General features: G+C 34.9%; 1 protein-coding gene across 1 annotated transcript in view; it reads right to left on the reverse strand.

The window, feature by feature from the left end:
* STX17 (syntaxin 17) overlaps positions 1-27,409 on the reverse strand; it is a 66,276-nt gene that overhangs the window by 9,487 nt on the left and 29,380 nt on the right. Inside the window, exons 4-6 of the mRNA XM_072727859.1 lie at positions 13,805-14,030; positions 6,178-6,293; positions 6,052-6,102 (exon numbers count right to left, since the gene is read on the reverse strand). Of these exons, the coding sequence (XP_072583960.1) occupies positions 6,052-6,102; positions 6,178-6,293; positions 13,805-14,030 (393 nt within the window). The remainder of the gene's footprint in view (positions 1-6,051; positions 6,103-6,177; positions 6,294-13,804; positions 14,031-27,409) is intronic.

The following is a 27,409-nucleotide window of genomic DNA, read 5'->3' on the forward strand; positions in this document are numbered from 1 at the left end:
TTAAAGTGTCCTCCTTAATGCCCATTACCCAGTTACCCAATCACCCCCACCACCTTCCCTCCAGCAACCCTCAATCTCCTGTAGTTAAGAGTCTCCCATGTTTTGTCTCCCTCTGATTTTTTCCCATTCAGTTTTCCCTCCCTTCCCCTATGAACCTCTGAGCTGTTTCTTATATTCCACATGAGTGAAACCATATGGTAATTTTCTTTCTGATTGACTTATTTTGCTTAGCATAGTACTCTCCAGTTCCAGCCTATCGGGATTTGACACTGAATTTTAAGATTTTTTAAAAAAATTATTTATTCATGAGAGACACAGAGAGAGGCAGAGACATAGAGAAGCAGGCTCCCTATAGGGAGCCCAATGCGGGACTCAAGCCCAGGATCTTGGGATCACGACCTGAGCCAAAGGCAGACGCTCAACTACTGATCTACCCAGGTGCCCCATGACACTGAATTTCTATCATTGTTTCCATTTGGGACACCCCCAACACTTTCCATTTTTGCCTGAAAGTTTGTGCTAGCAGATAAATCACAGGTGTTACCATCAGGCTCCACATCTTGATGAGCTGAGGGGCAGACGGAAAAAAACCCAACATGTCTCCTCCTCTCTCTCAGTCCCCAAGTAATTCCATCAAGATGATGGAGCGTGCTAGACTTATTGTCATTTCTATACCCTGTTTCATCTCATCGCCTCAGAGAAATATTTTTAATACTCCTTCTTAAAAAGGTTGGATATGCAGTTCTATGACTCTTTTTCTTATTTTTTAAAGATTTTATTTATTTACTCATGAGAGACACAGAGACAGAGCCATGGGCAGAGGGAGAAGCAGGCTCCTTGCAGAGAGCCCGATGCAGAACTCGATCCTGGACTCTGGGATCACGCCCTGAGTCAAAGGCAGACACTCAACCACTGAGCCACCCAGGATTCCCTCTTCTTTTTAAATAAATAAAAATCTAAAATTTAAAAGTAATTTAAATATTTTTTTCACAAAAATCTTTTGGTATAATTGAGAAAGGACCACAAGACAAAATGAAGCCTGAGATCACTGATGCTCCCTTCTCCCTGATATCACCAATACTTGATGAGGTCTGTCTCACCCTGAGGAGTAGCCCACACTTGAATACTTAATCACGGACATGTGGAAGCTTGCTTAAATGTGGACATGGAGATAAGGCAGAGGGTAGACCAGTCCCTCTTGTCCCTGGGATCAACAACCGTCCCTCAGTTATACAGACTTGCCTTTTCTTCCCCTATTTTTCTTGGTTTGAAGCCCAAACTTTGCCCATATCTTCAAATTCTGCTTCATAAATATCGAATTTAAAGAAGACTCAATGACACAATTATAATTAAGCAGCAAACCAGTGCCAGTTGTCAGTCACTGTCTAAGAATGCCAAACTAGATTCCATTCAGACTTGTTCGCCATATCTTTGGTTCTTTATGCTGGACCAAACCATCTAACTACCACCTTACTGCAGAGTACAGGAAACCAACTTCCTGATGATAGTGGCTCAGAAGTCTCCTCCCATATACCTACCAACCTCCCCTTTGTGCTTCTGATTTGCTTATGTTGCTTTCATCTGTCTAGGTCTCCCACATTTGACAATCTTCAAACTCCCTTCTTGACATTTTATACCTTGGCCCCTCATATATATTCTCAGCATCCCTTCATCAAAGAGTTAAACCATACAGGAAAGACACTAGTGTTTCTGTAAAGTAATATAAAGACTCTTCCCTTTTTTAAAGGAAAAGAATTCTCAAAAGACTAAGAATATGCCTATGAATTTCATTTTTAAAAATACTGAATTAGGGCCCTTTATCTTCCTGAAAAAATAACTGAATCTTAATGAGCAGTTGTAGGAGCATCTAAGATTCTGAAAAAAAAAAAAGTAATTTATTAAGTTAATGTTGGTCAAGTAGAATGCAGTTTTCCCTTGAATGCTTATTGTGGACACTTGTATAACCAGCATCCTCTTTATCAAGCAACATAATACATTGAAAAAATCCATCCCCAAATCTATTTACATCAATAAAAATGCTCTCCTTTGGAGAGTCTTGCTAGTCATTGTATGGTTTTATTAAAGTGCCAAAAAAGCTATGGGTTTCTTTAAGAAGTTATTGCCAAAACTGCAGTTATTTTCCTTTATTATATTCCTGACTCTCGCAATTCTAGCTATCTTTTAAGGCTAGCTCTAATCTTGGATCTTGGTCAATCCAGGTTAACACTGAGCTATCCTGGTTTTTAAGTCCAAAAGTATGTAATCTATAATTCTTAATCATAGCCAATAAATAATACACACAGAAAAGCTCAGAAACATACAAAGACTACTATATACAGACAGAGTCCAGGATTATATTGACCTAGAGTAGGTGATAACAGAGTAGGTAAGTAGGATGTTGATACCATGGGATTCAACAATAGGAGAGGGACTCTAGAGACTATAGTACTAAAATGTCTAAAGGTAACAGTGGTGGCAGAAGTAAAACTCTAAGCAAGAAGCCAAAGAGGGAGATGACTGGGTGGTTCAGGTCACCCTGGTTGAGCATCTGCCTTCAGCTCAGGTCGTGAACCCAGGCCTGGGAATCGAGTCCCGCATCAGAGTCCCTGCAAGGAGCCTGCTTCTCCCTCTATGTCTCTGCCTCCCTCTCTCTGTCTCTCATGAATGAAAAAATAAAACCTTTAAAAAAAAGAAAAGCCAAAGAGGGAATCCTATAAGGGAAGGACACAGGCAGGAGTGCAGTTGGGGGTCAGTGAAAGGAAACGAGATGGGAAGTAAAAGACATTATCTCATTTAGTCCTCCCACAATTTTATAAAGCACATTGTTGTCAAACAACATTCTTAAGGTCAAATAGGTAATAAATCTGATTGATCTGATCTTATCCTTTACAATCCAGTTTTTAGGCATCCAGAGTAAAAACCATAGGGAATAAGGTAGAAGGGAGAAACAAAACTGGACCAGCAGCAAGGGTGACATGCCACTGGGCTACAGGCCCAGAGTTCTTTAAATTCCCCTTGACAAGAAAAAAGGCTAGTTACACAGTTACAGGAAGAGAAGAGGGCACTTGAGCAATAAAGATTGAAGAAAACTGAAGCAGGGTGCTTAGTAGATATTAGTTTATTATTGGGTCACACCTGGATCTCTCAATGGCTTTGCAGGTTCATTTTTCATTATGGTAAAAAAAATACATAACATAAAAATTACTATTTTAACCATTCTTAGTGTGCAATTCAGTGGCATTAAGTACATACACAATGTTATGCCATTATCAAGACTATCCTATAGGGTTGGTTTTTTTTTTAAGATTTTATTTATTTATTCACGAGAGAACATAGAAACAGGCAGATACATAAGCAGAGGGAGAAGCAAGCTCCCTGCGGGGAGCCCGATGTGGGACTCAATCCCAGGATCCCAGATCATGACTTGAGCCAAAGACAAATGCTCAATCGCTGAGCCACCCAGGCCCCCTGATTTTTTTTTAAACTATTTTTTACTTTTCATTGAGCCGACTTAGCACAGTACTATGCACATAGAAAGGGCTCCAAAAATACATGGCTAATTTGTCTAGAATCTATCATGTCCATGTGATGATAATTAGAGGATGTGGTCACTCTGCTTATGTTCCCAAGTCATTTGGTGCCTAAATGGAGCTTCTGTGAGTCCTGACCATTGGTCATGAGAACTCAATTACCCTGGGAATAGTAATCAGGGGTTCTCCTTTGAGCTTCTGCCTAATAGCTTTCTGTCCCATGGCCTCACACAGATTATAATAAATAGGACATTTGTATAGAACCATGGCTATAGCCAAAGTCTTCCTACACAAATCTTCCTAAGATTAGGGGTTGGGAGCTGCTTACGTAACCTAATTGGATATATAATTGTTAAATGGCCACAAGCCCTCAATTTTCCTTTCATGTGCCTATCCCTTTGGAAGGGAAATGTATTTGTCTGGAATGAGAACTTTGTACATGTTTAGTTTGTTTCTTAAATCAACTTTATTGAGGTATAACATATACATAATTCACAAATTTTTATGTGTAGATATCAATGATTTTTGACAAATGTATATATTTGTAGAACCATACATGTACATATTTTACAAAGAGCATTAAATCAGAGAGTTAAAATAACTGAATAAAACTTGATTCTGAAACAACAAATATTTGGGGATTCTTGTATCGTTCCCTTTTACATGCAAGTATATTGACAGATGGTATAGTTACCTAATCCAGAAACTTCAAGCATTTTGCTTCTTCTGATTTAGAAGCATCAAAAAAGGAAAATGCTTTAAACAATTTACTGATGTTCAATTTTAGGCATTAGATTTTAAGAAAAAATATAAAAACTAGAAAACAAGCAGATGAAGGGATTAGCACTGAAAAGCCTAGGAATCACACATTCTAGAAGGAACACATTTGAGAATTAAGAGCTCTTAAAAGAAAAAAAAAACATGATGACGTTGGACAGGGTGAGGAAGGATAATGTTGGCCTCAAAAAGTTGAAAAATATTATATGAGAAAATGACAAAACTTGTTCAGTATATGGTTCCAAGAGGGCAAAAGTACCAATGGGAAGTTATTACAGGGCAGAGTTTATATCAGGAAGAACTTCTAAGAGGTAGAGTCTCCAAACGGAATGGCTAAAGTATAGAGTATTCCTGTACTATAATTGTTCAAAAAGAGGTGAAAAACCATCTATATGAGAAGCTGGGGCAAGAACAGAAGAATTAGATTAGCTGGCCTCATTAAGTCCTTTATAGTGCTAGTTCCAATATTGTGTAATCTAGGGATTTCTTATACTTGAAAGCCAGATGTCAGGGAAACCATAATTCATACATATAAAACCCCAAATCACGGTTTGATTGGGAACAAAGGACTAAACCTAGACATAAGCATGAGCAGACACAGGTTTGTTCCTGTATGTGCATACAGATATATACACACATACATCTAAACTTCCTATACCTCCTGGGAAGGAAACATAAGAATAATTTAGAAAAACAATGACAGAAAACCTGTTCTGTCTTTCCCACCAAATCTACTTTATGTTCTTTCATCTATGTTGATATCACTGGCCACGCAATTATGCAGAATAAGCTTTAATGTTTTACTCTTCCATCTTCCTCTAATTTCTACTAAGTCTACCCCAGAAATACCTCTCAGCTGTCCTTTACCTTCATACTTGTATTGCCATTGCTCTTGGTGAAACTCTTGCTATTGATTTCTAACTAGTCCTCCTGCCTACTATCTCCTCCTTCCCAGAGCCATAATTCACACTGCTAACAGTAATCTTTCTCAAGCAGACTGGATAATATCACTCTAATCTGCTCAAAAATCTATACTGGCTCCCTAATATCTACAAATTTAGGTTCAAATTCTTTGGTATGGCCTTCAATGCCACCATCTGGCCTGCACACTCCTTGCTTTGCCTGCCTATAGTAGTTCATGCTTTGGTTATTACTGCAATACTTGTCATTCTTCAAAGGCCATACACTTGTGTACTCCATGTCTTTATTCAGCTGTTTTCAAATGCACCCTTCCCCACTTCCCATCTGTGGACATTGTACTCAATTTTCAAGGCTCAAGCAAATGCTACCTATCTTGTGAAGCTATCCTAATGCTTCTATCTCACAACCCTTGCCTCTCTCCCTTGGAATAAAATACTTCTCTTAAAGCTGATAATACCTCCCTTCATACCTCATTTTTGCACTTAATAATCATGCTTGAAATTTCAGTTTTGGGGGTCCAACCTTATCAACAGCCACTATAAGTCCTTGAAGGCAAAGAACAGGCTTCATTTACTTCTATAGCTAAAGCTGTCGGACCCCAGGTGCCAAGGATCTAACACAGTACCTTTTAAATAACAAACACTTGATAAATGTTTATTAAATTTATCTGGAAGTTGAGGACCATTGGACTTCAATCCATTGTTCAACATCAGTCTTAAAAATTCTAATTTCTATTGAAATTATAATCAAAAGCCTAAGAATTAATAAAAGCTTCTTATCTTATTAATCTAACATCTCTGAGCCAAAACAATTAAATACTTACATTCACTAGGAGAGAGAAATCAGTAACCAGTTGGCTAAGTTCAATTAAATCCTTAAAAAGAGAGAGAAGAAAGTTACTTACTTTTATGCCTAACAGCTACCAAAACAAAAATAATTTTTAACATACCGCTTCTAAGGTTTCCCATGATTCTGCAGCATTTTGATCTCGAGGAATTTCAGGCAACGCATATACCTGAGTCATAGTCTGAGGATCAGCTTCAGCCTCAGCAGTGTGAAATGTTCCTGGATGAACACAGCCTCGTGTTTAGTTTATGGGCTTTTGTTAGAAAGCAGATAGCATAAATCAATTTTGTAAAACAATTCCCATGTAAAATGCTAACTAACTGAATTCAGGCTAAAAGTAAATTGATTATTCTATAAAAATAGATGTATCTATGGGCAGATTATTCCAAGGGTAACAAATATTCTACAAAAGATCTCAAGAAGATAGCTACAAATGCCATCTACCCAATCCGAATAACTAGAGCTCAATGTGGAAGAAGCACAGAAAGAGAACTATTCTATTTGGCCAACATTCCATGAAGAGACCCACTAGAAACAGGTTTCACACTTTCAATGTAAATCATTAACCTTTCCTTTGGATATTTTAGTAATAAATATCAGATTCAGAAGGTGTTACAAGTAGGGACATCATGTGTTTTTTTTTTTTAACAATGAAAATCAGCCTTTTGGGGTAACAATAAATTTGTTATCAAATGAACAACTCTTACCATGAAGATCTTTTCATACATATTGTCATCCTCCTTCTCAGGCTCATTTTTCTAGCCCATGTCTCCATTGCTTCTAAGTTTTCTGAGTTTTGAAAAGTCGTCAATCCACTAAAGCCTTCCTCAGTAAAACTGCTAGGATAATGAATTAATTTACACTCCAAACTCCACCTTCAAGTTTTTATTTCCTTGTATTGGTTTTCCCTATCATTCATTCATTAAACTGATATGTACAGAATGCCTACTAAATGCTAATCGGTATGCTAAGGTACTATAGACACAATGGTAAACCATATAAACAGCTCCAGGAGTCAACATAGTACAATGGTTAGGAGCATGGGCCTAGTCAGAAAGACCTGGGTTAGATTCTGGTTTGGCTAATTACTAGCTCTTTGAATCATTGTCCTCATTTTTATTTATTTTTTTAAAAGATTTTATTTATTTATTCATGGGAGACACACAGGGAGAGAGAGAGAGAAGCAGAGACACAGGCAGAGGGAGAAGCAGGCTCCAGGCAGGGAGCCCGATGTGGGACTCGATCCTGGGTCTCCAGGATCATGCCCTGGGCTGAAAGCGGCGCTAAACTGCTGCCCTGTCCTCATTTTTAAAATAAGGTGAAAGGGATGATATCTGGCTCAGCTGGAAGAGCATGTGATTCTCTTATCTTGGGGTCGTGAGTTCAAGACCCACACTGGGTGTAGACATCACTTAAATGAATAAATAAAAACTTAAAAGAAAATAAAATAAGGTGATAGGTATTTATTTTGCACTGTGCCTGGCTTAAATATTGAGTATAAGTGGCTTAGTAGTTACTACTACAGTAAATAGGCATTGCTACTGTTACTATTATTAATGGAACTTACCATATTATGTACAATACACTATATTAACAGGCAAGGCCAGTATAGTCTGATAAGAACTATGATATGAATAAATATGGAATGCTATGTGAGCACAGAAGAGAGGTATTTAAACCTAGATGTGGGGAGGGGAGAGTAGCTGGAGGTTTTGAAGCTGAAACCTGAGAATGAACAGAAATTACATAGGTGAACTGGGGCAAAGGTGGAGGGGAAAGCATAGTATTCAGGTCAGGGAGAATGATACATGCATAGGTTTGGGAACTGAAATACAGACTATGAAAGAGAAAAGCAAATGTTGAGCTCTTTTAGAAATCTAACGTGACATTATTCATGGCATTGTAAACTATGTTATAGAATTCTGTTTTTCTCATAAGATCAATATGGAACTATTAAAAGGAGCTGGAAACTACTGGGAAGCTGGAGGGTGCCATAATCAGATTTCAGATTTAGAAAGGGAACCATAGCTGTAGTGTAAAGAATAGATTAAGGATAAAGTTGAAAGGTAAAAAAAAATTAGAGAGTGAAAACCCAGTTGGGAGACTTTGCAGTATGTCCAGTGCAAAATGATGATGGCCTGTTTGAGGACAGTGGCAGTGGAAATGGAAAGAAGAGATGTGAAGGTCTAATTCCTTTTGTCCTCCTTACTTCAAATTCAAAATATCTACCACTTTAATATTACCTGACAACTGTTATGTATTGTGTTAGGTACCAAAGATGAGAAAATGAGTAATACAAAGTAGATGTTCTCAAGGAACTTATATTCTAGAAGAGTTAGACATACAAAGAGATAAATCCTAAAACAGTAAGAGACTGCAATGGTATTTAGATAATCATATATAGATACATACAATATTCTGTGGGTATTCTAAGTTTGGGATGGCATCTGACCCAGCTTGGTGTGGTGTGCAGTTTAAGAGACAACGTCCCAAAATAGGTGATCTTACAAGACAAAGAAAATAGGAATATAAATTCTACATAGAGAGACCAGCACAAAAAAGGCCCTCAAAGAAGAAAAGATAAACCTTAACATAAAATCAGCAGGTTGGTCTTGCCAAAGAATGAAATAAAAGACACAGAGTTACAAACATAGAATATTATATAGATGGTTAGGAGGGGTTTAACCATAGACCAGTTAAAGACTTTGTACCTTATCTGGCAGAGAGTAGAGAGCTACTAAAGTGTTACATGCAAAGACTTGACATAATGACATATGACACCTTATCTTCTCCTAAAAGTCATTACTCTAAGTTCATCTTCTCAATTTCTTTTTCATCCTAGTCTATAACTGAATGGCATTTTGTAAAACTGCATTACTATTTTACTTTTGAAATTTATGAATGTTTTACCTCTCGAGGAAAAGAATCTGTTTGAATTGTTTAGAAAAGGCATAGTCAGTTGACTAAAAAATATTTCGTAGGCTTATCAGAATTGACAGTGTTCTTTTAATTTTGAATTTTAGCTTATCTGAATACATTTCCTTATCTTGAAGAGCAAAAACATCAGATAAAGTTTTACATTACAACATTATGGCAAGTATCCAATATTTTAAAAGCTCTCTGATTTTTACAAATGTTTAAAAGAGTTATTTATCCTATGTCCTAACATCACATAAAGACACTTTCATTTTCCCATCAATCAAGATAAATGAATTCCTCTAAGACCGCTCTTCCACTTAATATTTCTATTGTAATAAGAACTCCAACTTCTTTAATAGGATGATGAATAATGATAACTTTATCATTAACAGACCAAATGTAAAGCAGAATTTTATAATTACAACATCCAATCTAAGGATTTTTATAAGCCATAACCTTTATGCTATTATAGAGGATTTAAATGGAGTATACCAGGGTATATAACAAAATGAGGGGAGACTGTCATACATAAATTCTTGATCTAAAAAATGAAGGAGTGGGAAATGTTTGGCATTTTAAGTAAACCTAACAGATTTCCTCTGGTAAAAAATAAGAAGTGTTTAAGTCATTTACGTCTCACTTGAAACCAAACTGCGTATGCATCTTAGTTCAAATGGAGTCTTAGAACAAAGAAATCTGTTCTATTCCATGGAAAATCCTGCTGTAAACTTACAACTCTGAACATCACTAATCAATCTGAGGCGTAACTAACAATTAAGAAAGAAATCCTTTAATTTCTACAACTTCCATAATTCATTTATTCCAGCTTATTTTAGAAATCACTACCTCAGTGAACATCTATTGACTTTGAACTTTTAGAAACTGCTACAGACGTGATGAGGGAAAACAGTGAGACAGATTATAGCTGCAGGAAAGAAGGATGAAGTACCCTGTGCACAGAACTCAAATTGCTATTGTTTTATATGATGAAATAATCTAAGATAGTTCCATCCACACGCAAACAACTGCAAGTGTAAAGAATGTAGAACACATGTAGAATACATATATCACTCCCCACTGTTTTTCAAACTCCAGTTTTAAAATCTTATTATTGACTTCAAACTCAAATAAACATAAAGATATTTTTATTTGAAGCTAATAACACAGACATAAGACTTTTCCCTTCTCTCTATACAACCAAACATTCTCTTTCTCTCTGTATTTCATGAAAGGCAATGATTCTTCAAAGAATTATAATACAACACAGAAGAATTTCCACTAAACTTCAATATGTGAGGAAAAGTTTCATTATAAATCTAAATTAATTCAAAGGCATTTCCTGAATTTTTCGTGTTCTGACTGTTTAAAAATAGTGAAATTAATCTATTGATCATGAATACCAACCTATCTAACCAAATAAAATGACTTCTAAGTCATGGCTTAAGGAGTATTTTTAAGAAAATTAAAACCAACAGAAAACATATCTTCTTAATAATATAAAAAACTATCCACGTGCTTCACAAAACTGTTCACTACATGTATATATACCTGTGATAAAATCTGATATTTCATCAAATTCAATATGCGGTCTGAAGTTCCCAGCAGTTTTAAGATTGGATTCTTTTCTTTTCGGAGTATTTGTTTAAAATGTAATAAGATTCTATTCCTATTGCACTGGTGAACTGTATGTGCTGGAAGGGGAGTAAGAAAGACAAAGATGGAGAGAAGCCCTGATTCACTCTATATGACTTGATATATCTTTCTAAATACAAATCAAATTTGTAGGTTCATCACTTCTCTTGGTGGGAAGCAATATGCTAAAAATGAAACTAGACACACAAGTGAGACAGAAGGGAGTTTCTCAGATCAAGCAAGATTGGCAGAGAAGATTTGCTTTAGGAACTCTCAGAATCTGGACAAAAGAAGCAGCAAAATCATCACAGCTTCCCCCTAAACTTAATAAGCTTCTTTTACTCTCCAGAGAACATAAAACACCCTATTCTACTTGTTATTTCTATCTGTAAATGAAAAACTATTTTTGTATTTTGATCTCACTCATGGAAATGTGGCAACATTGCTCCTGAATCTCTGCTGATATTTCCAACCAATTTATTTAGAATCAGATTGAATTTTTAAAGGAAGAAGTATTTTAAGGCATTTAACTTCTATGCAAATCAAACACATTTTTTTTGTATAGGCTGTCACTACTAAATGAGTATTGAAAGCAAAAACAAAGAAAAACCAGAAAGCACAGGATAAAAACATGTAGAATGGCAGAAAAGAGTCCATAACCAGAAGACCACACATGGAACAAACCCAATTCCTATCCTACTATTAAGGTCTTATGTAAATCAGTTGCTTTGTTTTTATTCTTCTTCTTTCCCATCCTCTCAATTATTTGTTAATAATAATTCTGGATTTAAGGCAACCTAGTAGAATTTCTCATTTGGTGAAATTCTGGCACTTGGTGAGACAGGTCATTTTAACTGCTTAATGTTGGCAATGAATTCAAAGTCAAAGTACTATCTCACCAGTAGACCATTTGGAATTTGAAATTCTACACATTGTTTTAGGTATAAATTAGGTATTTTATAAATAAGATGACTGTCTCAATCAAATCAGCACTACTTATAGAAATTTAATCATGTAGTTTTTCCCAGTGGCAAGTGATTAGGTCTTTAGTTCATTTGATGTTCCATGAATTGAGGAATCTAAGAATCAAAAGAGTTGGAAAATGAATTTTGTCATTTCTTCTTCCTCATCCTCTGGCTCTGCTTCAATCTTTTTCACCTCTGTACATGTGCTTCCTCAAATGTTGCGTAAATATATATATTTTTTAATACCTGTCAGCTTTCCTGCAGAGAAATTTAATTGCCAGCAAACTATGTAAACTGCCTTCTCATAATCACCCAGTTCCTCTGATGATATATAAACCCATGTTTGTTGAGCCCAAACCCAAGTTTGTTGAGTCCCACTGGCAGAAACTCAAATAATGCAATAATAAAATGCAAATTAGACCAAGTATTAGAATAGTATCATATGTGAGAAACCTCAGAACTCAAACCTTTTGTTTTCGAGGGAATTGCTGGTGATGGGCAATTCAAAACTAAAGAGCAAGAGACTGATGTCAGCGACTCTTTCCAGAAAAACCAACATATCTTCATTGTTGTTACTGTCCTCACAACTGTCACAGTGTTTAGGTAGATAAGAGAGCTGCTTAATCACATGGAAGCCCAGTTTCTCTATACAAGCATATAAAGTATCAGATTCACACTAAATGATATGAACAGCATTTAGCTGCATCATTATGGTGGTGATTAATACACACAGAATAACATAAGCAGTAGCTACAAACTATCAAAAGGCATTATTCCTAAATATTCTTCAACCAGGGGGCTGAGTGGTAACATCTCCTTCTATCCTAAATAACACTTTAGGTACTGGTTATCCACAGAGTGTAGTGAGTATAGTACATCTGAAATTACAAAACTGCCTCTAAAAAAGTATTTATTCTCTTACATTTATGAAACATTTATTAATGGTCTACTATGTGCCAAGCACTATGTACTATGTGCTAGGTACTCAGGATATAGTAAAAGCAAGATTGCAAAGAAACTCCGGATGATGGCCTAAATGTTTCCTCTAATTTTTCAATTTTGACTTCCCTATGAATTACTGGATCATTAGCACTGAAAATAAAACGTCAAAAATAATCTGGTTTTGGAGACAGAGAATGGTATAAGAGCCTCCTACATACATGAAATGATGAAAACTGGACAGGTATAACATCTCTTAGATTCTAATTTATAATTTATTAAGATTTAAAGCATCTTAGAGCATATAAAATATAACAAGATAGCATAAATTAAAAGGGAAACAAAAAAGGAAAAATGAGGGGAGCAATTATAAAATAAAGCCAGGACAGTTAAAAACTTTGGCTTTTGGTAGTTGAAAAAAAATTCAGACATAAGCATTCCAGTAAATAACTCAAGTAGAGAAACCTTATCAGTTATTCTAGCCAATATCCTTTTAATAAGATTTTAAAAAGACCAACTGCTTTCAAGTACTATTATGTATTAAACCAAGAATTTGTTTTCAGGGTTCAATTATCAGTTACATTCTTAAAAAAGATATGATGGAAAGTTTTGCTGGACCGTTTCTTAGAGTACCACTTCACAAAAGCTGATAGCATGACCCTCAATGCAGGTTTTTTTTTGTTTTTTTTTTTTAAATGTTGTCTGTTAAATTCAGAAAACTGAGCTGATAGATCTAAAGTCCCTATGAAAGAAAATCAGAATGCCAAAGAAAGAGGTATGCCTGGTTAGGCTACTCTTGCACCCGGACATGAAGGGGGTATCCTCTGCAAATTAGGATGACATTTTCAATATATAGACAAATAGGTACTTAGAAGTTCCACTCTATATAGCATAGCTTCAAAATTTTTATCCCATGAAACTTTATCTACATGCATTTCTTTTTTTTTTTAAGATTTTTATTTATTTATTCATGAGAGACAGAGACAGAGACAGAGAGAGAGAGAGAGAGAGAGAGACAGGCAGAGGGAGAAGCAGGCTCCATGCGGGGAGCCCAATGCAGGACTCCAGGATCACGCCCCGGGCCAAAGGCAGGCTCTAAACCACTGAGCCACCCAGGGATCCCCTCTACATGAATTTCTAGGCATGCCCTAGGCATGGTCCAAGAATTCAACATACTGAAATAGGAGGTGATCCCTGGAAACTTATGTATCTGCAATAGTTATATAAGATGGTGAACTGCATTACTATGAACAAGAGTAAGACTTAGTACGTTACCACCAACAGTCATGGATCTGGTCAAAGAAGGCTGTAGTAAAGTTTCTTCATCATTAAATTGTTTCTTAAGTTCTTCTACAGATTCCAGATGGAGTTGAAGAAATTCTGCTGTTGCTGCTGATGCTTCTTCTTTAACAGGATCTATCATTCTCTTTAGAAGTACTAGGTCATCCTTTCGGACTTTCAAACAAAGTTTCTCCATTTCTCGAATATTGGAACGGAGTTGCTATAAAAGAAAAAAAGAATCATTAAAGCCACCATCTGTTAGAATACCTTTATTTTCAGAGGTAATCTGTGATAATGATCATGAATGGAAATGATTTCCAGTGTCCTCTACAACAAAAGCTACATATAACATTTTTCTATTTTTCATGTCTTTAACCAAATTGAGCTTAAGAACTCATATTCTCATGTTTTGAATTTATTTAGCATTTTTTTCCTTCATTAAATGTGATTATTACAAAGGTAACAAACACTCTTCATAATAAACCAAACAGTGTAGAACATATCAAGAAAAACTTAATGATTTCCCTCTTCACCAATCTAACCACCTCTTTTAACCCAGTCCTCCTACACATTTCCCAATGCTCATGCAAACATTAACATATACAGACTTTCCTTTTTACAATGAAATGGATAACACTGTGCAGGATAATCTATAATTTGTTATTCCTCACCCCACTGATGTAACAATACCATCACGGGTATACTATACTCCATGGTATGGATGTATAATTACATAAAGGGTCACTGCATAAATAATAACTTATTTATTAAATAAATAATATTATTTATTAAATAATAACTTATTTATTAAATAAATAATATTATTTATTAAATAATAATTTATTCAGTGACCCTTCCAAGTGATCAACAGTCATGCATGTTGTTTCCAAAACAGGAGTCCTTGAATATATCCTAATATACCATAACAGTATATATTAGTATTATAGTATATACATTGTACTGTATTTTATAGAAATGATTCCCAAAAGTGAGAGTACTCAAAGGATCATGTGCTTTATTTCAATAGCTATTATCAGTAGCTAAAGTAAATTGTTACCTAAGTAACAATTTATATTACCACCAAAGTATGAGTTTTCCCACATACTGCCAGTACTACATAGTTATCTCACTGTTGCTTTAATTGCATTTCTGAGTGAAGTTACTGGATTTATATCAAATTATTTCCTCTTTTTAGAATCATCTACTGACATAATCATAAGTTTTCCTCTAATATGCTGATACGAATTATGGGTAGGTTTCATAATATAGAGCCATCTTTACGTTCCTGAGAAAAACTCTTCCTGATCACATATATAATTTTTTGGACTCTATTAGCTAATAAATTATTTGGACTTTCAATACATGTCTGTCTATATGTGTGTGTGTCTATATTATCTTTACTAGATTTAAACTCACTATAAGAGGTTTGGGGTTGTGCTAGCTTCACAGAATGACGGGGGGAGTTTTCCATCTTTTCCAAAGGCCTATACTTTGAAAAACATAAAAACCAAAAATATTGTTTGACAATTAAATAGAACTTACTTGCATGAACGATCTGAGTATGATGCTTCTGAAAAATTATAGATCTCTATAATATTGACCATATATTTTAGAATATACTTTAATATTTGTGTAATATTTTAAATTCTTCTCCCCTATTGCACTTCCACATATTCTAATGCAAGTTCTGTATAATAGGACAGAATGTATTAACTTCTTTAATTTCTCAAGTACCTACTCTGGGTGAAGTATTACATCCTATATTCTTACATTCCACATTATTACCTTATAGAAAAATCAGATCAAAGAAAACTTGCTTAGAATTTACTTAATTTTATCTAGTAGCAAAGCTTAGTTAAATTAAAACCCGGGTATTTTTTTAATTAAGCTTTCATTTTAATTCCAGCATAGTTAACATGTACTATTATACTAGTTTCCTGTGTACAAGACAGCAATACAATTCCATACAATACCCAGTGCTTTTCCCAAGTACACTCCTTAATCCCCATCACATATTTAACCCATTCTCCCACCTCCTTCCCCTCTAGTAACCATCAGTTTGTTCTCTAGTTTATAGTTTGTTTCTAGGTTTCTCTTTTCTCCTTTGCTGGTTTTGTTCCTTAAATTCCACATATGAGTGAAATCATATGGTATTTGTCTTTCTCTTATTCTATTTAGCATTGTACTCTCTAGCTCCATCCATGTTGTTCCAGATGGTAAGATTTCATTCTTTTTTTGGTAATGGGTGAATAATATTCTGGTATGTGTGTATCACATCTTCTTTATCCATTCATCTATCTATGGGAACCTGGCCTGCTTCCATAATTTAGCTATTGTAAATACTACTACTATAAACATAAGGGTGTGTGTATCTCTTTGAATTAGGGCTTTTGTATTTTGGGGGTAAATAACCAGTATTGCAATTACTGGATTGTAGGGTAGTTCTATTTTTAACTTTCTGAGGAGCCTCCTTACTGTTTCCACAGTGGCTGCACCAGTTTGCATTCCCATCAACAGTGCATGAGGATTCATTTTTTTCCCATATCCTCACCAGTGCTTATTTCTTGTGTTTTTGATTTTAGCATTTTGACAAGATAATTGATTTCTCTGACAAGTGTAAGGTGACATCTCTTTGTAGTTTTGTTTTACATTTCCCTGATAATGAGTGATGTTGTGTATTTTTTCATGTGTCTGTTGGCCATCTGGATGTCTTCTTTGAAGAAATGTCTGTTCATGTTTTCTGTCAACTTTTAATTGGATTGTTTGTTTTCGGGGTGTTGAATTGTATCAGTTCTTTATATTTTGGATACCAGCCCTTTATTGGATATGTCATTTGCAAATATCTTCTTGCATTCAGTAGGTTGCCTTTTAGCTTTGTTGATTGTTTCCTTTGCTGTGCAGAAGCTTTTTCTTTTGATGTAGTCCCAATAGTTTATTTCGTTATTTCCCTTGCCTTAGGAGATCTATCTAGAAAAATGTTGCTATGGCCAATATCAGAAAAATTACTGCCTGTGCTCTCTTCTAGGATTTTTATGAAAACCTATGTATTGGGATCCCTGGGTGGCGCAGTGGTTTAGCGCCTGCCTTTGGCCCAGGGTGCGATCCTGGAGACCTGGGATTGAATCCCACGTTGGGCTCCTGGTGCATGGAGCCTGCTTTTTCTTCTGCCTATGTCTCTGCCTCTCTCTCTCTCTCTCTCTCTCTCTCTCTGTGTGTGTGTGTGAGTGTGACTATCATAAATAAATAAAAATTTTAAAATAAAAAAGAAAGAAAACCTATGTATTCTTAAAAGTCCAGCAATCTTCCCATTAAACTATAACCATAATTCGTATATATGGTACCTTAATATAATCTAAGGTATTTTATTCTAGCAAAATTAAAAACAATTCTGGAAAAAATAGTTTAGCTACAACCTAATGTATCTTGTGAGATATTCTGGGTGAATAAAAAAAGTTGTGTTTCCATCTTGCCATGACTCTATACTTTCTTTAACCAGAGTGACAGAAGTCACTCTTATGGGAACTAGAAAACCTAAGGATAACTGTACTGTAAGTTTAAAATATGTGATATGCAAGCATTACTATGGAAAAATCATAGAGGCGTATGTTATCATCTAATACAATCTTATGATTTTACAAAAGGGAAACTGGACTCCAGATGAACACAGTGGCAGAATTAGGTCTAGTGTCCAGTTTTCAAGTCCTGGAACAATACTATTTCTAACATACCACCAATTCTTGGCTGTGCAATTCCTTTCTGAACTACAGTTGTAAAGCTTGGTTACGTAGTTGCCACATAGTCCACAAAATATTTTAGGCAGTATTATCTTGGAGAAGCATTAAAGTTTCTGCAGCTAATGACCATTTGCTTATGACATTCTTCCTCTCTTATAGAATTTGTACATGTTTATGTCCCCAAATTATAGTGTCTGGAATTCTATTGCTAAGGGTAGAGAGGAAAATGTTAAAAGAAAGAAAACATCCACTGAACTATAAAATCTGACACTAAAGTAACAAAAACAAAAATAATGGCTAAATTTTTATTAACACTTACTATAAGCTGTCCATTGTACTATGTATTTACCTTCATCTTTTTTACCTCCACAGCTTACCTTTGAGGCAGATATTACTACTATGCTCATTTGGCAGAAAATTAAAGACATTTTTAAGTTTTTTAAAAATATTTTACCTATTTATTCATGGTGGGGGAGGCAGAGACACAGGCAGAGGGAAAAGCAGGCTCCCCAGAGGGAGCCCAATGCAGGACTTGATCCCGGACCCCAGGATCCAAAGGCAGATACTCAACCGCTGAGCCACCAAGGTGTCCCCCACAAGACATTTTTTTTTTTTAAAAAAGCCCAGGATTACACTTCTAGTAAAAAGTACAGCCAGGAATTAAATCCAGGCTACAGAGCATATGTTCTCAACAACTTTTCTACATAGCTATACTATCCAACATAAATATAATGCAAGCCATAAATGCAAGGTGTGTATATATATATATATATATATATATATATATATATATATATATTTAAACTTTATAATAGTCACATTAAAAAGTAAAAAGAAAAAAAAAAGTAAAAAGAAACAAGTTAAGTTTAATGTTTTATTTAACCAAATACATTCAAAATATTACCATTTAAACATGTGATCAATATAAAACTTATTAATGAAATATTTTACATTCATAGCACATCTCAATTCAAACTAGCCACATTTTTTTCAAAGGAGGCTTGAACTCATGACCCTGAGATCAAGACCTGAGCTGAGATCATGAGTCAGACATTTAATAGACTAAGCCACCCAGGTACCCCCAAATTAACCACATTGTAAGTGCTCAACAATTAAATGTGGCTAGGAGCTACCATATTAGACAGCACAGCAACAGAATCTCTCCAAAATCAAATAAAAGGAACAGGATAGTAAAGCCATATGTGAAACATATAAAGTAGGTATTGATGCCTCTGGGTGTAGCAAGATAGATAATTCAAACTAACCCTCTCACCAACGACTAGTTAAAGCATTGGCAATAAAGCAAATGACAAAGAAACAAAATTCAAAAGCATCAAAAAGCAAATAAAATAGTACAAAATTTGTAGGCCATGAACTAGACAAAGGTGGAAAAACACAGGTGAGTCCTGAACTCAAAGCCACATCTGCTTGGAGGTATTTATTTACCAGAGTGTTTGACAGCCTCACAAATTTCTGGGTAAAATACTCAATGCGGGGGGCCTGCTAAATATAACCACTATGGTGCTTTGAGCTGGGATCTGAAAGACCTGTACCCAGAGAGCACAGGTGATCCTGAAATAAATCAGCCCTCACATGAACTATAGTTTGGCTTCCAGTCTTTTGGGTAGTGTATAAAAATTTTAATCCTTGAAACTATATAAAGATAATTGTGGGGCAGTGTGGGTGGGTCAGCGGCTTGCGCTGCCTTCAGCCCAGGGTGTGATCCTGGAGACCCAGGATTGAGTCCCATGTCAGGCTCCCTGCACGGGGCCTGCTTCTCTCTGTGTGTCTCAGCCTCTCTTGCTCTCTCTCTGTGTCTCTCCTGAATAAATAAATAAAATCTTAAAAAAAAAAAAAGGTAATTGTAGAAAATCAGTACCCCAGGGGCTTAGAGGAGTAAATGAAATAAATCCTCTCTAGGGGAAGATAATATTATCCCTATCCTCAAATAATTTCTATAAGTAAGTTTTCAAATATAATGCCCACCAAAGATAATTAAGCACAGGAGGACAAACACAACATGGAGAAAGAAGAGCAGAAACAATAGACAATAGGAACATCCAAAGGGACATTTGATATGCATAAAAGCAAATGTAGCCTAAAAAACTATGGTTACTTTGTCCAAAGATATAAAAACCAAGCTTGGAAATTCAGCAAACAATGGAATTATAAAAAGCAAAATACAGGTTTTAAAAAAGAATGAATATTCTATAATTTAAAAATAGAGTATAGAGGGGCACCTGGGTGGCTCAGTTAAATGTCTGAATCTTGATTTTTGCTCAGGTCATGATCTCATGGGTAAATCAAGCACTGTGTTGGGCTCTATGTTCAGTGGGGAGTCTGCTTGAAGATTCTCTCTCTCTGCCTCTCCCCCCATGTGCTCTTTCTCTCTTTCTAAAATAAATAAATAAATATTTAAAAATAAAGTATACAAAAGAAAAAATTTAATAAGAGTTTAGCTGTGGAGCACTTGGGTGGCTCAGTCAGTTAAGCATCTGCCTTCAGCTCAGGTCCTGATCCTAGAGTCCTGGGATTGAGCCCTACCTGCTCTCCATCTCCCTCTGCCTGTCACTCCCCCTGGCTTGTGCTCTCATACTGTCAAATAAATAAATAAATAATTTTTAAAAATAGCTGCATATTAGACCAACTCAAGACTTAGTAAACTGAAAACTAGATATGAAGAAACAATGTAAAACTATGTAAAAAAGAAACTACGTAAAAAATATAGAAGAGAGATAAAAGACATAGGATATAGTTGGAGAAGAATACAATATACATCTATTTAGAATCCTAGAAAAGTACACAAAATAAATTTGAATAGATAATGACTAAGATACCAAGCCACAGATTCAAGAAGGTCAGCAAATCTCAATAAGCATAAATAAAAAGAAAAACATGTAGCCAAATAGGGAAAAAAGAAAAGAGAGAGGGTAGGACCTCTCAGAAGGAGCTCAAAAGGAGCTAGAGGCAATACAAGTTCTTGCAAAATAGTCTTACCACTTCAGAGGCACTACTGCCAATGTTGCACATGCTGCAGTTAACCTTCAAACCAGATGTGTGTCTACTCTGTTATGTAACATCTGGTTCCTTCATCCAACATAACTAGTCCAACTTTTTTCTTCAATCAGTCACATTCTGGGATCCAATATATAAATCCAACATTACATGAATTATGTATAACCGTTCTAAAGATTCTTATTTTCTGTGTACTCTATGTATTAGAATAGCATACACTGCCATATAATGTAAAAAAAAAAATCTATATATAAACAATGCAACCAACTATCCATGGGTTATACCAACAAAAACAACAATAAATCTTGAACAATGACAAAAAAAAAAAAAAGCAGTGTCATACCCAGTAGGCAATAATAAAGACCAGAAAAAGAAACAGTAAGACTATAATATGACTTCTCAAAGCAACAAAAGCCAGAAGAGAGCAGAATGATACATTCAAAGTATGGAGAAAAAACTGCTATCAATCTAAAATTTTATACCCAGCAAATATATCTTTCAGGTAAAATGAATATAAAAACTGAAGGAATCTATCTCCAGGAAATACACAGTAAATATAAAAATGTCCTTCAGAAAGAATAATAATCAATGCAGATATTAAGTCGGAGATGCAGAAAGAAATGAAGTATATTTTAAAAATAGTAATAAGAAGAAAAAAACAGTAAAAGTATAAATCTACATGACCAGTAACAATACTACAACAATAATATCTTTTAAATACATGTGTAAGATTAAAATAGCATTTAATCTTGGGGGGGGGCATATATACAACTAAAATATTTCAAGCTACCTATACAATCTATATTGTTTATGATGTATATTGTAATTTCTAAGAGTATATAATTCCAAAACTAACAAGAGAACAGTTGGGTCAGTAAAAAAAATACAAGAAAGTGAAGATGGGATATGAAAAAGAACACAGAATATGTGAAGGAAGTAGAAAGCACATAAGAGACTGTAAGATCTAAACCTAAATACATCAACAATTACATTAAACATAAGTGGAATATTCCAGTTAACAGAAAAATTTTCAGACAGGAAAATATATGAAACTCAAGAAATACATCTAAAATACAAAGACAGTTTAAAAAAAGGGTAAAATAAAAAACCATGTACAGCTGACCCTTGAACAACATGGGTTTGAATCTGCAGATTCAATAAATTAGACTAAATTTGAAAAAAGTTTCATTGCTTTGGTTCAGCATGTTTTGATATGCTAATTCCAAAATGTATATGGAACTGCATATATAGGCTGATACTAGCTTTGAAGAAGATTAAGAAAACTTCCTCTATTAGATATCAATTGATTATAAAGCCACAAAAATTAATACAGTAGTGTGGTATTAGTGCAAGAATAGACAAATACACCAATGAGACAGCCAAGAAACCACCCAAACATATATGCACTGAATTTCAACAAAGGTGGCACTGCAGAGAAGCATGATTTTTCCAAAACACAGTGCTTGGCCATTTGGGTATCCACATGGGAAAAAAATAAAACTGAACACACCACTTTACATGATACACAATAATCAACTAGATGGATTATAGACCTAAATGTGAAAGGCACCACAAAGAACATCTTTATGACATTAGGATAGGAAATACCTCTTATATGTGGCACAGAAAGCACCAAGAAAAAACTGATAGTCTTGACTATATTAAACTAAATGAACTTCTAGTCATCAAGGGATAAAATAAAGACAGTAAAAGATTAACCACTAAGTGGAAGAAAACTGCAACACATACACTGATAAAGTGGTCACAGACAGAATAAAGAACTCATAGCTAAGAAAAAGACAAAAAGCCTGTACAAATGTGGGCAAGAACTCTAAATGGGCACTGCTCATAAACAAAGAATTACACACAGCACCTGGGTGGCTCAGTCAGTTGAGTGTCTGACTTGATTTTGCCTCAGGTCTTGATCTCAGGGTCATGAGGCCCTGTCGGGTTCCCAGCTCAGCAGGGAGTCTGCTTCTCTGTCTCTCCCCCTCTCCCTGTTTGTGCTTTCTCTCTCTCTCAAGTAAATAAGTAAATCTTCAAAAAAAGAAAAAAACACCCAAACAAACCCAGAGTTACTCAATCTGACTAATAGGTAAAATTAAATTAAACCATAGTTAGCTACCCACCAGAATAAAGTTTGACTTTCCTAAATATTGAGGAAATGTATGAGGATGTGGAGACCACAGGAATTCACATTCATTGCTGGAAGGAGTATAAATTATTTTGTACAATTATTTTGGAAAAATACATTACATTTGGAAAAAATACATTTGGAAAAATAAAGTACAATTATTTTGGAAAAGTTTGTCATTATACTACAGTTAAAATAAGGATGCCTAATGAACCAACAATTCCTGTCCTAGGAATACATTTAACAGGAATGTATGCATGCATATACATGTAAAAATATACAAGAATGTTAATGGCATCTATAATAGAAAATGAAAACAAAACAAAGAAACCTAAAAATAACCCAAGTGACCATCAACATATCATAGTATATGCTTACCAAACACTATGGTAAGCTCATACAATGGACTGTATACAGTAAATACAGAAAATGAATGAATACTGCTATAGGCAACAACACAGATAAATCTCAAGCCAGACACAAAGGATATATTCTGTTTATTTAAATTTATATAATGTTCAAAAACAGACTAAATTAATCTATAGCTTAATGAGACATTTTGGTGTTAAAACTATACAGAAATATTAACAAGCAATGACCACATAAATCAAGATAGCAATTACTTTTGGTGGAAGAAAAGCAGTTGTTATAGGAAAGAGGCTATAAAGGGTTTCTAGGATGCTGGCAATTTTCTACTTCTTGATCTGAGTAGTAGTTATGTGAGTATTCCCACTACAATTTGGTTAGGTGTATATTTATGTTGTATATATTTACAGCACATATGTTATATTTCACAATAAAAAGTTTTAATAACATTTTTAGAAAAGAGCATTATATTAACCTGTATGGCCAATTAAGGATAGAAACAAGTGTTTTTCTTAAAGGAGTTTAAGACTAAGACTTTATTTATTTATTCATGAGAGATACAGAGAGAGGGGCAGAGACACAGGCAGACGGAGAAGCAGGCTCCTTCAGGGAGGCCAATGCGGGACTCAATCCTGGATCCCAGGATCACACCCTGAATCAAAGGCAGACGATTAACTGCTGAGCCAACCAGGCGTCCCAAGGATAGAAACAAGTTTGGAAGCATTTGGGTAGGGGTAAAAATGAGTATCAACCTAAGTATGGAAGTATATTACCTATCACCTTGTTGGATAAAAGATTAATTCATTCATTTGACTAGATTGTGCAGTTGTAAGGACAGAGACTATGCTTGTCTCTGACACTATACCATAGTGTCCTTAATGCCATATTTGATCCCTGATACATGGTTCAATTCAATAAATACGTAAATAAATGAATGCTTTCTTAATATTTTCCACAAAGTGGCAAAACAGTAGTTCAACAACAAAAGAGATCTCCAACTCTCAAGAATGCAACTAGATCTGTTTCCTAAGAATGCATAATATAAGCCACTAAGCATATGAAACATTTCATCTTTCATTAGCTGGAAGAAATAATGAAAGGAACCACTTTTTTGGAATTTATTCTGACATACAAGCATAAAATAGTGACATGGAAATGAAACCCATGAGAAAAAGCAACCATACCACCTTGGAGTTCTTAATTGTTAAAAAAGGAATAATGGAAACACTGATACTTTAGAGAAGTGAATTAAGTTTTTTTCTGGAGAAAATACCTCTGTGATACCATAGAAATTATATGTAATAGGAAGATCTTTTTTGAAAGAGAAAGATAGTTTCTAAAAGGTGAAATGCTGACACTATAAATAAAAAAAAATTAATCTGGTAAGAAAAGAAAGTGGCATCTAAAGAATCCACTATGGTTGTGTATGGTGTGCTATAAGTTCAGAATTTTAAGAGACTTATTTAAAAAAAAGAAAGAAAGCCATGTGAACAAGGATGAATACAAAAGAGTGGTGTGAAACAAGGAGATTCATGTAAGTAAAGTAAGAGCCCAGAATGAGCGGAGGCTGAAGAAAAATGTTAAGAACAATAAAAAGGATTTACAAAATACATGTAGAGCAAGAACAAGAAAGGAGGATTAGGTCTACTGCTTGGGGCAGATGGTATAATGTTAACAGATGATGCAGAGAAAGCACAACTACCAAATTCCTATATTGCTTTTGACTCTCTATTAAGGACAAATATTCAAAATGGAAAGGGGCATAAGAAACATACTCAAAGGAAATCTGAAATATCTTATTGTAAGAATCTAGACAGGCTTCATGAAGGAAGTGCAATTTGAGCTGTCCCTAAAGAATATATTAGGAAAGCAGAAAATGTTAAATAGGCCAAACTGGGGAAGGACAGAGGTGTAGTAGAAGGGTAGAAGTCTTCTAAATACTATATTTTGTCAATTTTAAGACACATCTTTCCCACATTCTAACTCTCTGAAATTGGAATGCATCTTAAAATAGATGTAAAAAAAAAAGCAATGGGCCATTCTTAACTGGCAGCACTTTTCTTCCTTGGAGGTACACAAAAAAATGGTGTATCTTACAACAGATGGTACCTAAGATTTCATTTCCTCCCTGAGGTTCTATAGTACCTATGCCAATCAGAGTAGAGGTCAAAAACCTAAATCCTGATTAATCAGCTTATAAGTACCTCAGGCAAAATTAAAATTTAAATTCAATTGAAGCTCATAATAATCTAATTTATCTTCTAATAGCACTCATTTTGGAATCTATTCTATCTACTCTTCCATTCCTTAGTTGGCTTTGACTCTCTAATCTTTTCTTCTGTTCTCCTAACTCCTGTCTACTATCCTCACATCTCCCTTTTCCTTCCTCATCCCCTCTTTTATAGTTTCTTCCTTTTAAATTCTCTTAAAATTTTTTAAAAATTAAAAATACATAGATCATCTGTTCTATATTTCTCATGGTAAAATTATAAAAGTCATGTTTTACTTCTATAAGTTCCATGGCTGATTTTAGTTTTCATTGCCTATATAACAGAGATAGATTCTCTGTAGAGCAGTATCTTTCTTTTTTTAATATTTTACTTATTTGAGAGAGTGTGAGTGTACACGAATGCAGGGAGGGGCAGAAGAAGAGGGAGAGAATTTCAGACTGTGCTGAGCATGAAGTCCGACTCTGGGCTAGATCTCACGACCCTGAGACCATGACCTGAGCCAAAATCAAGAGTCCAGACAGTTAACCAACAGAGCCACTCAGGAGCCCAGGAGCAGTATCTTTCTAAATGTTTTCTGAAATCTACTATCTCAGAATCTCTAATGTACATCCCAGAAATTTGTGTTCTCAAGATGTTCTGTATCACCATTGTTATGGAAACTAGGCTGATCAAGAGCATTCAGAAAGGTTTTATGGCAATGCAGGGACTGCTCCAATCAAGCCTAATAAATCATAAAAGTAAGATCCGAAAGAATCAAACTATTTTCAAGTATCTTAACTATATTTCATAATGAAACTCAAGAAGATTTATAGGAACATGAAAATACCTAGCACTCAAAAAAAAAAAAAAATCTAGCATTCAGCCAGGCAAGGGCCTCCCAATCAAAGATCATTGGAAACACAGAGAAATAGGAAAATATGACCCATAATGAGAATAATCACTTGATTGAAACTAACCCAGAATAAGCAGATATATTAGAATAAGCAGAAAAGGATAGTAAAACAGTTCTTATAAATGTATTCCATATGTTTAAAAAGTTAAGTAGAGACACAGAAGATATAAAGAGACCCAAATCAGGGCACCCAGCTGACTCAGTCAGTAGAGCATGCAACTCTTGATCTCAGGATCCTGAGTTCAAGCCCCATGCTAGGGGTAGAGCCTACTTAGTAAAAAGAGAGAGAGAGAGAGAGAGACCTCCCCCAAAATCAAGGTTCTAGAATTTAAAAATGTAAGATGTGTGATTAAAAATGCACTGAATATATTAACAGCAGATTGGATGCTGCTGCTAAGACTAATAAACATGAAGGCATAGAAATAACACCAATCAAAATGAAACACACAGAGAAAGAAGAATCCAAAAAAAAGTTAAAAGCTTCAGTAAGTTGTAAGATAACCTCAAGCAGTCTAACACATGTGTAATTGGAGTCTCTGAAGAAGAGGAGAAATAGGAAGGGACAGAAAAATATTTAAAAAATAATAGCCAAAATTTTTCAAATTTGATGTAAACTATAAACCTAAAGATCCATGATGTTCTACAACTTGAAAGCACAAGAATTGTGAAGAAAATGTCACCAAGGTTCATCATAATTGAAGTACTCAAAGCCAGGGATAAAGGGAAAACTATAAAAGCAACCAGAGAATAAAGACATATTACACAATGAAAATAGTAAGTTTCATAGGTAGCAGGATAAGGAGACACAACAGAATAAAAAAAACTCAATTCAAAATAAAACTGAAACATCAATCACAAATTAAAATTACAATTTCATAAAACAGCTTGGCACTTTCTTAAATAGTTAAGGAGTAACAATAATATGATCCACCCATTCCCATAAGTATTTATTCAAGAGAAATGAAATCCTTTGTTCATACAAGGTCCTGTACTCAAAATGTTCATAGCAGCTTTATTTTTAATAACTCAAAACTGGAAGCAACCCAAATGTCCATCACAGATAAGCTGTGGTATACTCATACAACAGAATATCTACTCAACAATGGAAAGGAATGAAATAACGATACACATTGTAATACGAATGAACCTCAAAATATTTATACAGAGTGAAAGAAGCCAGACAAAATAAGTGCTTATTTCATGATTCTATTTATATAAAATTCTAGG

The sequence above is a fragment of the Vulpes vulpes genome, chromosome 12, assembly GCF_048418805.1.
Source record: "Vulpes vulpes isolate BD-2025 chromosome 12, VulVul3, whole genome shotgun sequence".
NCBI lineage: Eukaryota > Metazoa > Chordata > Mammalia > Carnivora > Canidae > Vulpes > Vulpes vulpes.